Source organism: Nothobranchius furzeri, chromosome 1, assembly GCF_043380555.1.
Source record: "Nothobranchius furzeri strain GRZ-AD chromosome 1, NfurGRZ-RIMD1, whole genome shotgun sequence".
NCBI lineage: Eukaryota > Metazoa > Chordata > Actinopteri > Cyprinodontiformes > Nothobranchiidae > Nothobranchius > Nothobranchius furzeri.
Window position 1 is genome coordinate 42,763,279 of NC_091741.1, and position 16,728 is coordinate 42,780,006.

Sequence of the window (16,728 nt, forward strand, 5' to 3'; positions counted from 1 at the left end):
TCTAAATAAGTCAAACTCTTATCTGCTGTAATGATCTAAATTGCATGTTATTTAATGAGCCATAAGGCGTAGGATTCCATAGGAAATATGAAATCCACCTCACGGATCTGTGAGTTATTTAAACCGGAAGATTGGAACTTTTAAAGCAGGGATTAGATAACCGCTTCATATTCACTCAGAGACAACAGAAGAGAGAAAGTCAAGTTTATAAGTTAAGAATTTTATTACTAACAAATTAAACTAGACTGACTTTAAAACTAATTGTATGGTGTAAATAATGTGGATGAGACGGTGGATGGATGACGTGTGATGTTGATCAGAACCAGCAAATCCGAAGAAGCGATTAGTTCTGATGGGAACTGAAGGTGTTGTCTTCGCATTAAGCTTTGGTTAGGAGGTCCATAAACACATGAGACACCATTTGCCGGTCTACCTACCCTTCAGGAAGTCCTCTGTAGATCTGGAATGTCGAGATCTTAGCTTGACCCTCTCTGGAACCGAGCCGGTAGGAAAAGCCGCGGTTGCCTATCAGACCAGTCTGTGAGATACTTCCGGGTACACGACAATTTGTTGGCGTCTGGTGAGACCCAAGCCTGGGTCTTGATGGTTTAGCTTTTATTCTGAAAGGAACTGTTGCCACAGTTGGTATAGCGACAAATTTTTCAGCTTGTCGTTGGTTCTTTTTGGTTAGAGTAGAGATCAGGATTGGTCACTCCGTCACTTTCTCTGGAACGCTTTGAACTGGCGTTAGAGATGACGTGGCATAGTTTTATACTTCGGATGCTTTGGTTTATGGTTGAATGAAAAACTACCAAACACCATCAAAACCATGCCTCCGTCAGATTCTGACTGGCTCAGTGAAAGTAATGTTATGTCTTTTAACGCTACGTGAGATGAGTCCTGTTGGAACATTTAAAGTCATTGTATTTTCTAGGATTATAATAAAGTAATTAATATTTTGATATCACAGATCGGTCACATCTTATTTATTGACAAACACTTTGATGGATTAGCTTTATTAAAATAGAGTTCTTTGATTAATTCAAAGAAAAGAGTTCATTCTTCATTCTTCTGTTGAGCTGAAAATAAGCAGGTTAGAAGGAATGCATGAGACCTTGAGACCCTATCTCATGCAGACTAGTCTTGTGCAGAGGAGGAAACACTGCCATCTTGCAGTTGAATCCTGATTAATAGTATAAATTAAAAATAAATTGTTTTGCAGCTTTTCGACCGAGTGAGAGAGGACAATCCCGATTTCCACCAGAAAATCATCCCAATCAGCAGCGAGCTGACGCAGCCCGGCCTCTCCATCAGCTCGGAGGATGTGGCGAAGCTCACCGCCTGCATCAACATAGTCTTCCACTGCGCCGCCACCATCCGCTTCGACGAGCCTCTCAAGTAAGCTCCAAATAACGCCCACCTTTATACCTTACATTACTCCTGGTTCTGTTTTATTTTGGCGAGGTGTTATTTGTTCCCGTCAGCATGAACTTCCTGTTGTCCCATTTGAGTAGGCTGAACAAGTTTTAGTGATTCAAAGAAAAGAGGAAGTGGTACCAATTAAACTCCTCATATGTTAGGTTTTAACACGACTGCGTTTACGGTCGTGAAATCTTTTTAAATTAGTGTTATTTTAACAGCAAATGTAAATTTTCACCAACTTGGTGGTATGTCTTGTATCTAAATTATTTTACTTGGTGTGGGAAACATTGTTGGGACAGGTTGAGCCGGGACCTTACAGACTAAAAACTACAAATAAATAAAACTATACAATAAAGGTTCTGTACTAGAGGAAATTAAGTCATTCAAAGGGAGAAATTCACTTTTAGTTACAAAAAATGAGCCGTAATCATTTGTTTTTTTGTATAAAGATCATTTGATGTTTTAGGTTTCTGCAGACACACAGAACCCCGTTTAGGTTGTGATCACCTCCAGGGTTCGAAGATGTCTAATTTGTGTATTTGAGCTTTAATCTGACTCGATTCAGCCAATTAAAGCAGCAGAGAGGAGAAAGGGAGTCCAAACTGAGCGAGACTAACACAGGAGGAAGAGGAACGCTTTTGGACACAGCACCGGTCTTAATCAGCTCTGTTGTGTGTTCTGCACTTACTTTAAGCTTAAGTCACATAAACTGTTTAACTGTCAAGTTTCCCACTTTTAGAAAAGAAAGTGAAAAATACTTTGATTTTAAAAACTGTAGGTAAATAAGTTCTGCACAAATAAACCAAACAGGATGTTTGACCTTTAACCTATTTTACCATCATCAGTTATTGATCTAATCCACATTTATCACTCACAAATAAACTTTTTATTCTTACAGTTTACTGTTTATCAGCTCAGATTTCTCTTGCAGTTTAAGAACGCTGAAACATCACGAAAGGCAGAGAAAACGTAACTAACTTATTCCAGCGCCGTGACCCGATCACGGCGTAGTACCAGAGGGGTCGTAAAAGCTGTTAGTAGAGCCGCCACTGAACTTTTCAGGACTGCGAGTCTAAAAAATTTGGGATTATTTTGTTTATTTTCTCTTTTCTGACCCAATCAGACGAAGTATTTTTGATACGACCTCCTTGCCTGCTGTTGGTGGTCGGAGGGACCGGTGGCGCCCGTGTATGGCAGCGTTGCCCCAGGGCAGCTGTGGCTACATTGTAGCGCATCACCATCAGTGTGTGAATGGATGAATGTTTTATCGTAGTGTAAAGTACTTTGATTCCTCTGATTCTGAGAAGTGCTTGTCATTTTTCAGGCTTAGTCCACATGGAGAATTATTAAAATTAAAACAAATTTGTGTGTTTAGCTAGCTTTAACGGGCTCCCAGTCAGTAGATGATTTATTTATTTTTATCAGTCCACTGCAGCGCGAGGACAAAAGCTTCATTTAGACGTAGAATCTGAGATCATGAATGAAATGTAGGAGTGGGAGGAGGAGGGACCGGGAACCCATAACAAAATGCTGAGAAACTTAAAAGGAGGAACTTTAAGGAATTATAAGCAACAACAACAACAAAGGGTTGTTTTGTTTCTGATAAATCCAGATTGTGAGTTTCTCCTCCATCCTTCTTTCGCGCCGCTTTTCCCGTCGTTTACTCTGAAGTCGATCCATCCTCTCACAGAGTTTTTTTTTTTTTTTTTTTTTTTTTTTTTTTTTTTTTTACGTGTCCTGTCTGGCTGTGAAGCAAGCAGAATTGATGTCTGAATGCTGGTAACAAGCCTTACAGTTTTACTCTCAGGTGGAGCATCAGAGCATCTGCTTTTAATGTCTCAGGTGGAGCATCAAAGAGTCTGCTTTTAATGTCGCACCTGATATTTAAAACTTTATTGTTATTGTTTTTGAATGCTTTGTAATTTCGACCAGACACGGAGACAGAGGTGAAAGAGAAAGGAAAAGAGAAAAGGTGGGGAGAGAGGGGGTTAGGTGGGGGGGGGATTCAACAAAAATAAACAATAATGAACAAGAGTCTGCTTCTAGACCTGCAAAATGAGACGAGAAAAAAGCAAAACATAACAAAAAAATGGGACACAACACCAATATAACAAAATCAAGCTATCACTGCGTCAACTTGATGAAGAAATATATAATCAATCATTGTTTAACTAAACAGTCACACGATAATATACCACAGTGCATTGAGTGCCCACCATAGTCTTAAGACATGTGTTGAACGTGCCCAAGCCCATACTTATGAGAGCACCATGTGAGCACCTGTGTGTGTACACGCGCTTGTTTATGTAAGGTTTATCTATAGGAGCGTCCAATAGAGAGTGTGAGGGACCACAGATCTGCCCCCCAAAGACGCGTAGGAGACGGGGGGGAGCTCCAAGTCCCAGAGATCCAGGCGCTGCCCCAGAACACAGGAACCCCAAGGAGCCCGCAACCAGAAAGGCCCCCGCCCCCCTCGAGAGGCACAGAGGATCGCCCCGGGGGGCCACAACCAGCAGCCGGCAGAGCCCCGGGAGATATCAGCGGCAAGTCCTCAGGCCTGCCCGCAGCCTCCCACCCCCTAGCCGGCCGAGTCCGGGACCCAGCGACCCGGGACCCAGGGGCGACCACCCCCGCCGGGGACCCAGCAGAGCCCAGGGACCCAGACCCCCCCAGGCCGCCACCGGGATTGATCAGGCAGATGCCAAAAATCTTAAACTCCCTGACCCGGGAGCCACGAACACTCAGGCAGACCAAGGCATCACACCCCCACCAGGTGTGACAGGGGGGAGGGGAGACGAAGATCTATATCATCAAAGGAGGTCCCAGGAGAAGGGAGGAGTCAAAGGCCCCACCTGACATATACAGTCATACACAAACACAGTCACACACTCCCTCCCTCATGCTCACACATGCACATACAACCAAAGACTTACAAAAATACACGCCGGACACCCATTCATGCTCCCCATACACACCCTATTCACTCTGGTCCCGGTAATGCTGCACATGGGGTACAACCACCACCGGTTACCAGAGTTTGACCCTTTCTGCTGGGGTGCTGATGAGCAGGCTCCCCCGCCCACCGCCGAGCACAGCAACCCACCACCCCAGACCCCAACCAGACGGCCAGATCTCCCTCCTAGTCTCCAGCCCCAGGCAGCCAAGCAACAACAGAGGTGTGCTAAGACCCCCTGGTCTCCCTCCACCTGCTCCAACATAGTGTTGTGTGTTAATGAGGTGTATTCTATTGCTGTGGTGAGCGGGTAGTGCGGGCATTTTCTGGCCTATGCCAGCTGATGCCACTGCACCACCCTACTTGCACCCACAGCCCTTGGTGTCTAAATGCAGTTTAAAATTCGAAGTGGGCACCGGCACTCGGGAGGAGGCTGAGAACTCCCCCTGCCAAGTGCCGTTGAATGTGCTCACTCCCAAGGCCCTAAGTGTATGTTTGCGTGGAATGTCGTCGGTGGAAGTGCATAAGGTGCAAATAAAATTGGGGGGCAGGAAGCCACAGGAATGCGGAAATGGGGTCCATACCCGCACTCCTCGACTTGTCCACCCCCCAAGGTCCTATGTGCATGTTTGTGTGATGATGTGAGGGAGCAGGAGGAGAGAAATAAACGGGGATGGGGAGGAATGGCTGGTAGGGCTTAGCCCTCCAGGGAGCCAGCTCCCCCACTGACCCCAATAGGCACCTCCGTTGTCATACCGCCGCCCAGGGCATGGAGACCCCAGCCCATCCTGCCAGGGCCCAAAGCAGCAGCATCACAGAGCCCCACAGAGCCCGAGGGAGCCGACCCAGCCCCACCCCAGCAGAATATCTATGCCCATCCCTGCATTTGCACAACTTCCAGAATATATAAGACATAAGACATCCAGGTAAGGTTGGGTCCTCCCCCTCCTGGACCTCCCCCTCCCCTGTGATGGGACAACAGAGGAGCCAGGGCCTGCCCTACGCCCCCGAACCCGGGCCAGGTACTTCTGCGTATTCCTGCCTTCTTCCCGGCAGCGTACATGTAGGGACCCGACCCCCAAGGCCCAGCCCAGATCCCCACACGGGGCCGGCCACCCCAACACCCCGAGCCCCCAGGCCCCCACCCAGACCCACCCAGGGGCAACGCAGCCGCCAGGCAGTAACCCATGGCCGCCGCCAAGACCTCCAAGGGGCCCCACTCACAACCGCCAGCAGTACACCCCCCGAGGCAACCCAAGCACCTCCAGAGGGGGAGAACAGCCCCCCAGTGCCAGACATCCCCAGTGAACCCATCCCCAGGGAACATCCAGATACTCCAAACTCAGACCCTCCACCCCCCCACCCACATCATCCCGCAGGACATCATCAACGGCCCCCCATCACCGCTATGTGATGGAACCGATCAAAGGAGTCCAGAGAGATTTATTTGAAGTGGAAGCAGAGGCTAAATCAAGTGCAATATGATCTAACAAAAGATTTCTATACTGGTTAATGCAGAGATTTTCTCTATTTTTCCAATTCAAGAGGATAGTTTTCTTAGCGATGCATATGGCAGTCAGAACCACGTGAACCAAAGATTTTTCAATCGGGACATCATCCAGGTTTCCCAGTAAACAAAGAGAGGGGGTGATTGGGATATGACATTTCAGAGACTTTGACAGGTCTTCACATACTCTACCCCAAAATTCCTGGACAGGTGGACAGGACCACAGTGCATGAACGTAATTGTCAGGAATGTTGTTTGTGCAGTGTGTACAGGTGTCAGACGACACAAACCCCATCTTGAACATCCGATGACCTGTATAGTGTACTCTGTGTAGAACTTTGTACTGAATTAATTGTAAATTGGGGTGTATGATCATTTTAAAAGTTTTTAAACAAGTTTGGGACCAGAAGTTCTGGTCAAAGCTGACTGATAGATCCACCTCCCATTTTTCAATAGGGATTGCTATTCTATCGTCTATTTTGGACAGTGTCTTATATACTTTAGACAGTAGTTTAGGGGGTTTGAGATTGCAGAAGTCTAAAACCCTTGGCGGGGTTTGTAATTCTATTTTATTGAGCTTAAATTTTTGTTTGACTACAGATTTGATTTGGTGGTATTCTAAAAAGCTATTCTTTTCTATTCCAAATTGGGAGACTATTCTATTAAATGGGATGAAGTCCAATCCTTCATATATGTTTTCCAGGTATAGGATTCCTTTATTTTTCCAGTCCAGAAGGTTCATCATTTTATTATTTTGCAAAATATCAGGATTATTCCAGATAGGTGTGCGTCTGCATGGTACTAGTGAAGACTCTGTCATTTTAAGATACTCCCACCATGCTGTCAGAGAAGTGCTGATACTAATACTTTTGAAGCCTTCATGTTTTCTTACGCTTGAGCTAATAAATGGTAAGTCTGAAAGCTCTATCGTATTGCAAATTGTCTGTTCTATGTCTAACCAGGACTCATCTAGTGGGTTATCTTGCAACCATCTTGGTATATATTGCAGCCTGTTGGCTAAAAAATAATAATAAAAGTTGGGTAGATCCAGTCCTCCTCTGTCTTTGCTCTTCTGAAGCGTTTTTAAGCTAATTCGTGGAGGTTTATCCTGCCAGAGGAATTTGGTAATTGAGGAGTCCAGAGATCTAAACCAGTCAGCTGGTGGTTTGTTTGGGATCATTGAAAATAAGTAATTTATTCTGGGTAAGACCATCATTTTAATTGTAGCAACTCTTCCCATCAGTGATATTGGTAAGGATTTCCATCTAGCAAGATCATCCTCCACTTTCTTTAAAAGTGGGATGTAGTTTAATTTGGTTAGATCTGCTAACTTGGGAGAGACATTAATTCCCAGGTATGTGATATTACCTGACTCCAGTTGAGTATTAAGTAAATTGACAAAAGAGAAATTAATTGGTAGAACTGTTGATTTTAACCAGTTTATAGAGTAATCTGAAACTTTTGAAAAAGAGTTTATCAGTTCTATTGAATGAGACAGAGACGATTGAGAATTCTGGAGGAAGAGTAAAACATCATCTGCATAAACACTGATCTTATGTTCTATTTTATTACACTTTATCCCTTTAATACCTGTTGTTTGCCTAATTGCTGCTGCTAGTGGTTCGATAAAGATAGCAAACAGTGAGGGGGAGAGTGGGCATCCCTGCCTGGTCCCCCTCTGAAGACAGAAGCTAGCTGATATTTGGTCGTTCGTCCTAACACGTGCAATTGGCGAACTGTATAATGTTTGTAGCCAGTTTTTGAAGAAGTTCCCAAAACCAAATTTATGTAAAGTTGCAAATAAGAACTTCCAGTTAACTCTATCAAAAGCATTTTCTGCATCTAGAGATAATATACTAGTTTCTATGTTTCTACTGTAAGAGAAATCTATCAAATTAAGTAATCTACGCGAATTAGTGGACGACTGTCTACCCTTTATGAAACCAGTTTGGTCAGGGTGTATTAAGAAGGGGGTTACCTTCTCTAATCTTTTTGCCAGGGCTTTACAAATTATTTTGAGATCAACATTAATAAGAGAAATTGGGCGATAGCTGGTTGGAAATGCTGGGTCTTTGCCTGGTTTTAACAAGAGACTAATATTGGCTGAGTTCATGTTTGGCTGTAATCTGCCGCTCTCTTCGATTTCCCTCACCATTCTGAAAAATGTTGGAGCCAAAATGGTCCAGAATTCTTTGTAGAACTCTGCTGGGAACCCGTCTGGACCTGGAGCTTTCCCATTAGTCATGGATTTAAGGGCTTCCTGGAGCTCTGCTGATGTTAGTGGCGAGTCCAGGACTGCAACTTGGCTGTCTGTTAATTTAGGAAGTGTTATCCTGTCAAGGAACTCATCGATCTCGTCATCTGATGGGTTTATCTGTGGTGAGTACAAAGTTTGGTAAAAGTCTCTGAAAGTGTTGTTTATTCTTTCAGGGTCATAAACTATATTCCCAGTTGAGTCTTTAACAGCAGATATGGTAGTTTTCTCTTTATTAATTTTTAATTGGCTGGCCAGAAATTTACCGGATTTATTACTATGTTCAAAGTTTTCTATTCGTAGTCTTTGTGCTAAAAATTGTGTTTTTTTGTCAATAATTCCATGAAGTTCTAATTTAGCTTTACGTAATTTGCTCAGTAACTCTTCTTCTGTGGATGTCTCTAAAGACTTAATGATTTCTTCTAACTCCTGGATACGTTTATTTTCTGTTTTTTTCTTATGTGATGAGAAAGAGATTATTTTACCTCTCATCACTGCCTTTCCTGCCTCCCAGAGAATAGATGCTGATGTTCCAGGCAGGTCATTATGTTCTAAATATAAAGCCCACTCCTTTTTAAAAAATTCTATAAAACCTTCATCTTTAAGCAGTGATGTATTAGACCTCCTTGCCTGCTGTTGGTGGTCGGAGGGACCGGTGGCGCCCGTGTATGGCAGCGTTGCCCCAGGGCAGCTGTGGCTACATTGTAGCGCATCACCATCAGTGTGTGAATGGATGAATGTTTTATCGTAGTGTAAAGTACTTTGATTCCTCTGATTCTGAGAAGTGCTTGTCATTTTTCAGGCTTAGTCCACATGGAGAATTATTAAAATTAAAACAAATTTGTGTGTTTAGCTAGCTTTAACGGGCTCCCAGTCAGTAGATGATTTATTTATTTTTATCAGTCCACTGCAGCGCGAGGACAAAAGCTTCATTTAGACGTAGAATCTGAGATCATGAATGAAATGTAGGAGTGGGAGGAGGAGGGACCGGGAACCCATAACAAAATGCTGAGAAACTTAAAAGGAGGAACTTTAAGGAATTATAAGCAACAACAACAACAAAGGGTTGTTTTGTTTCTGATAAATCCAGATTGTGAGTTTCTCCTCCATCCTTCTTTCGCGCCGCTTTTCCCGTCGTTTACTCTGAAGTCGATCCATCCTCTCACAGAGTTTTCTTCATCGTTACCATGTTGGGATTCAGATTGCAGCGCTGGGACATAAATCCGACTGAGACTCGCTCCAGGGATCAAAAATCATTACTTTAATGTAAACTTTGGAAATATTTTTAGTGATGGATGACTTTTATTTTAACATTTATTAATTATAGCTGAAAAGAAAATGACTAAAAATAACAAACATAAACGATCTTGAAAAACAAAGAAATTTGGCTAACAAGCTGATGCAGGCAAAACCATTATCACCAGCCCTTTAGCAACCAGTGATGAATAAAATAAAAGCCTTTTTGCTTTAAATATTCTGGGATTAGACCAGATTATTCAGTCATTATGAGATGGCTTGTTGCTTTGGGTCAGAGCTGTTCTGGTATCAGTTTGATTTCAACCACAGCAGCAAAGACAGATGGGAGATGACTCACCTGCAGGAAGAAACTGCAGTTTATCCTTTTTTTTTTTCCTCCAACCTCCCTGCTGGTGCAGCAGCCTGCGTATGAAGGCAGGAGTCAGTGGGAGGATGTCAACACCCCCCTCCCCTAGAACTACCGTCCTCACCCTCCCATCCCATCTCAGCTGGACCAGTCGCCCACCACAGTTCCAGCTGATGTTGTTCATCAGCATGTTGGCTTCAGGTTAAAGTGGCTGACGGTTTCTTACTCAGATGTAGAGTGTGGGCGTGTGACCAGGAGGGGTGTTAATCCACTAACTGGGTTCATTTATGTATCTGTTAATCTTGAACCAATTACCCGAATCATTAGAAAAAATCAATAATTCATTACAACAAACCGTACCGTAAGGCTGGACGCCATATTGAGCAGTTCATCGATAACGAAACTTATAGTCGCACTAAGAGGGAGCAGCGGCGGTGGGAGAGTAGGTCGAGAAGAAGCCCGGTCCCACAAAAGTCTTTCAACAACCGTTTGGCAATATTTTAGATTTAGTTGTTGTCGCCTGCCCCTGCCCTACCCTCGGAGTGAACTCAATTCAAGATGGCCACCTCTGCCAACTGACATAGCAAACACGGCTGCAACTGCCAGTTTTACAGATAATCAGATTTGATGAGTCATTTGTAACTAAAAGTCGTTCATTTGCAGTTTTGCATCAAGTTTTGACCAAAACAGCGGTTAGGGTTAGTTAGTTAGTTAGTTAGTTAGTTAGTTAGTTAGTTAGATTTGCAGATAAGCTTCATCCAGCTCTGACCTTCAGCTCTTGCTGGGTAGGTTCGCGGCCGAGTGTGAAGCGGCTGGGATGAGGATCAGCACCTCCAAATCTGAGACCATGGTTCTCGACCGGAAAAGGGTGGCTTGCCAACTCCGGGTCGGGGGAGAGGTCCTACCTCAAGTGGAGGAGTTTAAGTATCTCGGGGTCTTGTTCACGAGTGAGGGTAGGAGGGATCGGGAGATCGACAGGCGGATTGGTTCGGCGTCTGCAGTGATGCGGACGCTGAGCCGATCTGTCGTGGTGAAGAGGGAGCTGAGCCAGAAAGCCAGGCTCTCGATTTACCGGTCGATCTACGTCCCAATCCTCACCTATGGTCATGAGCTTTGGGTAATGACCGAAAGAACGAGATTGCGGATACAAGCGGCCGAAATGAGTTTCCTCCGTAGGGTGACTGGGCTCAGCCTTAGAGATAGGGTGAGGAGCTCGGACATTCGGGAGGGACTCGTAGAACCGCTGCTCCTCCGGATCGAAAGGAGCCAGTTGAGGTGGTTTGGGCATCTGGTCAGGATGCCTCCTGGACGCCTCCCTGGGGAGGTGTTTCGGGCATGTCCTGCCGGCAGGAGGCCCCCGGGTCGACCCAGGACACGTTGGAGAGGTTACATCACCAGTCTGGTCCGGGAACGCCTTGGGGTCCTGCCGGAGGAGCTGGTGGAGGTGGCCGGGTAGAGGACGGTCTGGAGCTCCCTAGTTGGGATGCTGCCCCCGCGACCCGGATAAGCGGAGGAAGACGACAACGACGACGATTTGCAGATAAGCTAGGCCTTTCAGTCTCGGAATGATTGAATTCATTAATGTTGTATTTTAAACTTATTACTGTTTGAGACTGTTTCCAAGTTGAGCTGCAATCATCTGATAATCTGAATCAGCCGGTCTCCAGCATGACGTGTGTAATCTGTAATCAATGTCAAAGTCTTATTTTCACATGCGTGACATCACATTGATAAATTTATGCAAATCATCATTTTAAAGCTAATCGGAACGTTTTTCAGCTAAACATTATTGTTCCTGTGATGAAATGGACCAAATTTGTATCAGCAGGTCAAATCAGGACAAAAACCAGAATCTGTGCATTTCTGGTTTGGACTGCATGTTATTTTTAGAGGAGATTCAAAGCAAGATAAATTCATTACCATGTTTCTTTCAGTTTCTTGTTAAAATGTTTGTATTTTAAATTATATTTATCATTTATTCACTCGGTGACAAACTGAAAAGGCTTGAGCTAAATACCTCCAGAAAAGGCAAAACTGTCCAAAATTTTTCTGATTTCTTTACAGTTTAACCAGCAGCATGCTTCTCTCCAGGTGTGTAAAAAAAAAATAAAATAAAATGAGAAATGAACAAAAAGATTATCCGGCTTTTGGGAACTGCTGAATCCAGCTGATTCCGGAGCACTCCGGCTGGGTGAGGATGAGCCGATGACGGAGATCAGTGAAAATACAGAGATCTACATTTTTGTGAGGAAGAGCAGATGTTGGCCTTTTCCTCCCTGCTGTTCTGTCTCGTCATCACTCTCCCTCGTCTTTTCACGAGTCGCTGTCCTGCTGTGTCGTTCTGCTTGTCTTAAAACTCTCCTCATTAGAGTGGAACGCTGCGTTGTGAAAATGCTCAAAGATGCTAAAGCTAAGGCTCCAACTTCAACACATACTTCCTTTTACCGTGGTCTCTCTCTCTCTTTCCTCGCCTGCAGACACGCCCTGCAGCTCAACGTGATCGCCACACAGCAGCTCCTCAGCCTGGCCCAGCAGATGCACCACCTTGAGGCCTTCATCCACATCTCCACCGCCTATGCAAACTGCAACCGCAAGCACATCGATGAGGTCATCTACCTGCCACCAGTCGAGCCCAAGAAGCTCATCGAGTCTTTGGAGTGAGTGGATTGACTCCTACTTCTGTTTGGCAGTAAAGGCTGCTTTAATTATCAACCTCTAACTAAAATATCACAGCTCTTTAATTACCTTCTGCCCTCCAAACCTGATATAAGTCATATTTAAATGAATTCGTCGAATAAAGTAATGAATATTGTTGGCCATCATGTTATGCAGAGCAGAGTTTCCTTTTGAAACCAGGGAACCCTGACAGGACCCCTTTACTCTTAACTGGGGCAGAGTCCCGCGATGGGGCGAGTACTCACGGGTGACCTACACAAAATTAGTCTCACGAGTAGAAAAATACATAAATTAAATTTCTCTTGTCTGGGCAAAATATCTTTAAAGGGACATTATGGAAGCTTGACAGCCAAAACATGTATAGAAATAATAAATGTCTTCTTCATACATTCTCCTGCAATGCCCTGGTCCTGTAGAATGAGCCCTGGCATTTTTACTGTGATTGCCTGTTTTTCTGTAAAATCACAGAAAAAGAGAGATGCTCGGGTCGAGCAGACTGCTTCATGCGTGTTCACACTCAGGCATAGCCCGTAGCGTTTGCTATCCGTAGCTTTAGTCTTTGTCGCTGTTCCTAACGCCTAGTGATGAACCTAGCTACATTTCTGAGGACCCTTAGCTACTTTCTGTAGAACTTTCTTCTAGATATTTCCTGCAAATTAGCAACAAAATAGCCATTTTCGCTCCGAACCGTTCTTTGAACGTTGTTTCAGCTGTCATCAAGGATATAAATGTTACAGATGCAAAAGACGTCACTGGCGCTTTAGGTCACCTAGTAAGACGTCGTACTCTCATGCAGGAGACCTAGGTTTGATTCCGGACGTGAACATAGTTCATTTAGAGTTTCTTTTTTACATTAATGGTATATTTTTTTCCAGTTAGATGCCCACATTTTTATTTGAGACTCGCCGAACGGCATTGAATTCACAGATAAAAAAGATGTGGGTTCAACTTTCATTTTGGAACAATTTTTCAAGCAAGGGAAGGGAATGATCTGAGCATGCAGGAGGACTGACCCATCATAAACCTTTGTCGGCTGTGCTGAAGAGAAAGGTACAGAACCAAATTATTTAATTAATTAGCTGCGCGTTCTCCTGTCCTCTGTCCTCCGGGACACGGACACACACACACACACACACACACACACACACACAAGGGACTGTCTCAGTTGTTATTTTCGTTAAGGAGTGTGCACGTACAGGATGTGCGCCTCGTGCACGAGCCTACTATTGAAGCTGCCGTTACGCTTTTGGCCTGAGGGGGCAATCGCGAGCATAAAAATTCGAAACTCCGTAAAGTCCCTTTAATGCAGTTTGAAAACAGTGGACCCATGCAGAATTCAGCAGTTTTAGGGCCTCTGGGTCCAATCTTTAAGGATATACGTAATTCACCACGAGGTGTCTCCAGACAAGAGGCCCGTTTTGAAGCTAGCCCCCTCTAAATTGAACATCTGGCATTAAAGTGATGGCTGAAATAAGTTAAACGTCTGATTTGGGAGAAACGTAAATTCTATAGTTGATCTTGTTCCTGTCGCTGACACGACCTCAGGTGGATGGACGACGGGATCGTGCGGGACATCACGCCGCGGCTCATCGGCGACAGGCCCAACACATACACCTACACCAAAGCCCTGGCCGAGTATGTGGTGCAGCAGGAGCAGGACAAGCTCAGCATCGGCATCATCAGACCCTCCATCGTTGGAGCCAGTTGGCAGGAGCCGTTCCCAGTGAGTCCGCTCAAATGCTTCCTCGTCTTGGACATAAAAACCACCGGGGTTGGGTAACTCTGCTGTTTAGATCTTCTCATCGGCCACCGTTGCTCACTGGGAGAATCTCCTGAACCTCTCTCTGACACCAGTGGTAAATTTTAATTGATAGTCATGAATCACAAGTCCTCCTGCAACAGTAAAAGGAAATAAAATATCGATTGGCATTATCCCGATAGTCAAAAGCGCTCCTCCTATGGCTTTTTATCTGACCCTGTCCACAAACTGGCGAGTATCAGGTGCTGACGACCTGCGCTTCTTAACCCTGTCATCTTTAATTAAACCAAACAGCTGCAGGCGGGCGATGAGGACACAGAGGCTGAAGGATCAGACAGACTCACTGAGAAGAGCAGAGGAGCTCAGCGTGAGGGATTAAAACGTAAACCTGAACAATGAGCTCTTTCTACGATTAAGCTGCTTTCAGGATACCTGCTGCAGGCGTCCGGACATCTTCAGCATTTAGGATTCATCCTGCAGCTGCTGCATCGAGTCTCTGCTCTTAGATCAGACACAGACTTTTAGAAATGTGCAGGTGCCTCCAAGTACAAGTTTGTTTTAACCCTAGCCCTAATCCACAATTAAAAAACCCAGATTCAAGCTGTTAAAGCAAATTCGGGAAACAAATTTGCTTAAAACATGTGTTTCATGCCTCTTAACAATGTTCTAACATCGTATATCTTTAAAAATGTTGTGGAGATGAAAGCAAAATGTTATAAAGTGGTTCTCTTTCATTTGTCTAAAAATCTCCACCAATAAGACCGCCGCGACAGAACACCACTGGTGAGAGGTTCTCCGCTCAATATCAGAGGAGGAGAAACATCCGGCTGCTACTGCTTCAACTCGAGTCCCAAAAAGAAAAACACCATTTGAAGTCACGGAAAACAACAGACGTACGGACCTAGAGAACGGCGACTAGTGTTTAGCACCATCTCGTTTCCTCTGGCAGTGTGGGTTTCCGGTTCCAGCAGAAGCGTGTCAGGGAAGGGAGGGGTGAGTGTGCCATGATCGCGTTTACGCTCTACAGGGAAAACCTGTTTGTTCTGTAGATTTGCCGTGGACTTTTCCTTGCTTTAAAATTCTGAAATGAAGCCAAAACACAAATAAAACATTCAGCTGCTGTTTCAAAAGTTTAGAATAAACTCAGATGCTCAAAACATAAAACAAGGAACAGAAACCAAATGATGGTTCTGATTCTAATCGTGTTGTAATGCATCTGAGTCAAAAGTTCATCGTAAATATCTTTAGCATATCCGGTGGCACCTTGAGGCTGTTTTTGGGTGTTGTTAAAATGTCAGAATGAAGACTCCTGGTTGTTCTGGGGAGTTTTGTGTTTCTGTGATCTCTACCAGTGACAGACTCTTCTAAAGGCCTGGCTCTCGCCGGCCGCCGCGTCGCCTCAGCAGCTCCGCGTCAGATCACCAACCAGATTGGATGGAAAAGCTTGTTTGCGTTCTCGTGGGCATGTTGTAGCGTTGTCGCTCTGTCACTTTGTGGCTGCGTGTCTTTGGAAATCGCTGCAGGATGATCGTTTTCTACGCGGCACATTATTAGACTGTCTGAGCTTCACCTCCAGCACTCAGAGGCCCCGGCCAGCAGCCCGTTTCCAGTAGTCTCATTCATTTTTAATGGGGTCTAATTGAAGTGGACAATCACCGCCGCCTACCTCCCCCGTTTCCCACCGCCACAGGAAGTATTATAACCCACATTGCTGTCTCCTCCGCCTCACAGCTGAAATCAACTCTCTGAAAGCTCTCTGAGGATTTTCTCTGCTCTCACACCTCAGGGTTGGATTGACAACTTCAACGGGCCGAGCGGCGTCTTTATAGCTGTAAGTAAACACGCGCCGCCTGAATCCTTTGGCTCCTGATTCATTTAGGTGCCTAAGAATGTGTCGTGTCCTCAGGCGGGGAAGGGGATCCTGCGCACCATGAGGGCCAGTAACGACGCGGTGGCTGATCTCATCCCCGTGGACGTGGTCATCAACCTGACTCTGGCAGCTGGCTGGTACACGGCGGTGCACAGGTGAGTCTGAGCGCCGTTTTCAGTCAAAGGAAGCGAGTTTGTGTTTTATGACTGAGTTTAGAGTTACAGCCTGTTGGAATCAGGCAGCCGAGCTAAAGTTTTAGGTGTAAGGTACGATTTTTATTAGATTTTTTTCATGTTTTTTTGTATCCCCTGAAGTTTTTTTTTTTTTACAAGAAAACTTATTAATTTAAAATAGCCAAATAAATCTAAAACCTGGACCTTTTCGTTCATAAATAACAAAAATAAACGAAAATATCCTTTTATTCCTGCTAAAGAAGAAACTTTTGTTATCAGGTTGCAGGAGGGGTTGGTCTGCAAGTGTAGACTTAAATGTGGATACAAATTTTATGCTCAGGTGTTTAATTGAAGGTGTGGTTCACTTAAAAAAACTTGTTTCTAATTTAATATGTCTTAATTATTTCTATTTTCATTCACTTTGAGGTTTTCATGCAGGCTGAACATGAAAATGGTCTCCTACACATATCCTGCTTTAGCTTGTGAAAGGAAATAAACAGTGAAGCTCTAG

General features: G+C 44.6%; 1 protein-coding gene across 1 annotated transcript in view; it reads left to right on the top strand.

The window, feature by feature from the left end:
- Nucleotides 1–16,728, top strand: part of si:dkey-97m3.1 (fatty acyl-CoA reductase 1) — a 64,559-nt gene that overhangs the window by 37,318 nt on the left and 10,513 nt on the right. The window contains exons 3-7 of the mRNA XM_015960775.3: nucleotides 1,223–1,398; nucleotides 12,217–12,396; nucleotides 13,961–14,138; nucleotides 15,961–16,005; nucleotides 16,081–16,199. Of these exons, the coding sequence (XP_015816261.1) occupies nucleotides 1,223–1,398; nucleotides 12,217–12,396; nucleotides 13,961–14,138; nucleotides 15,961–16,005; nucleotides 16,081–16,199 (698 nt within the window). The remainder of the gene's footprint in view (nucleotides 1–1,222; nucleotides 1,399–12,216; nucleotides 12,397–13,960; nucleotides 14,139–15,960; nucleotides 16,006–16,080; nucleotides 16,200–16,728) is intronic.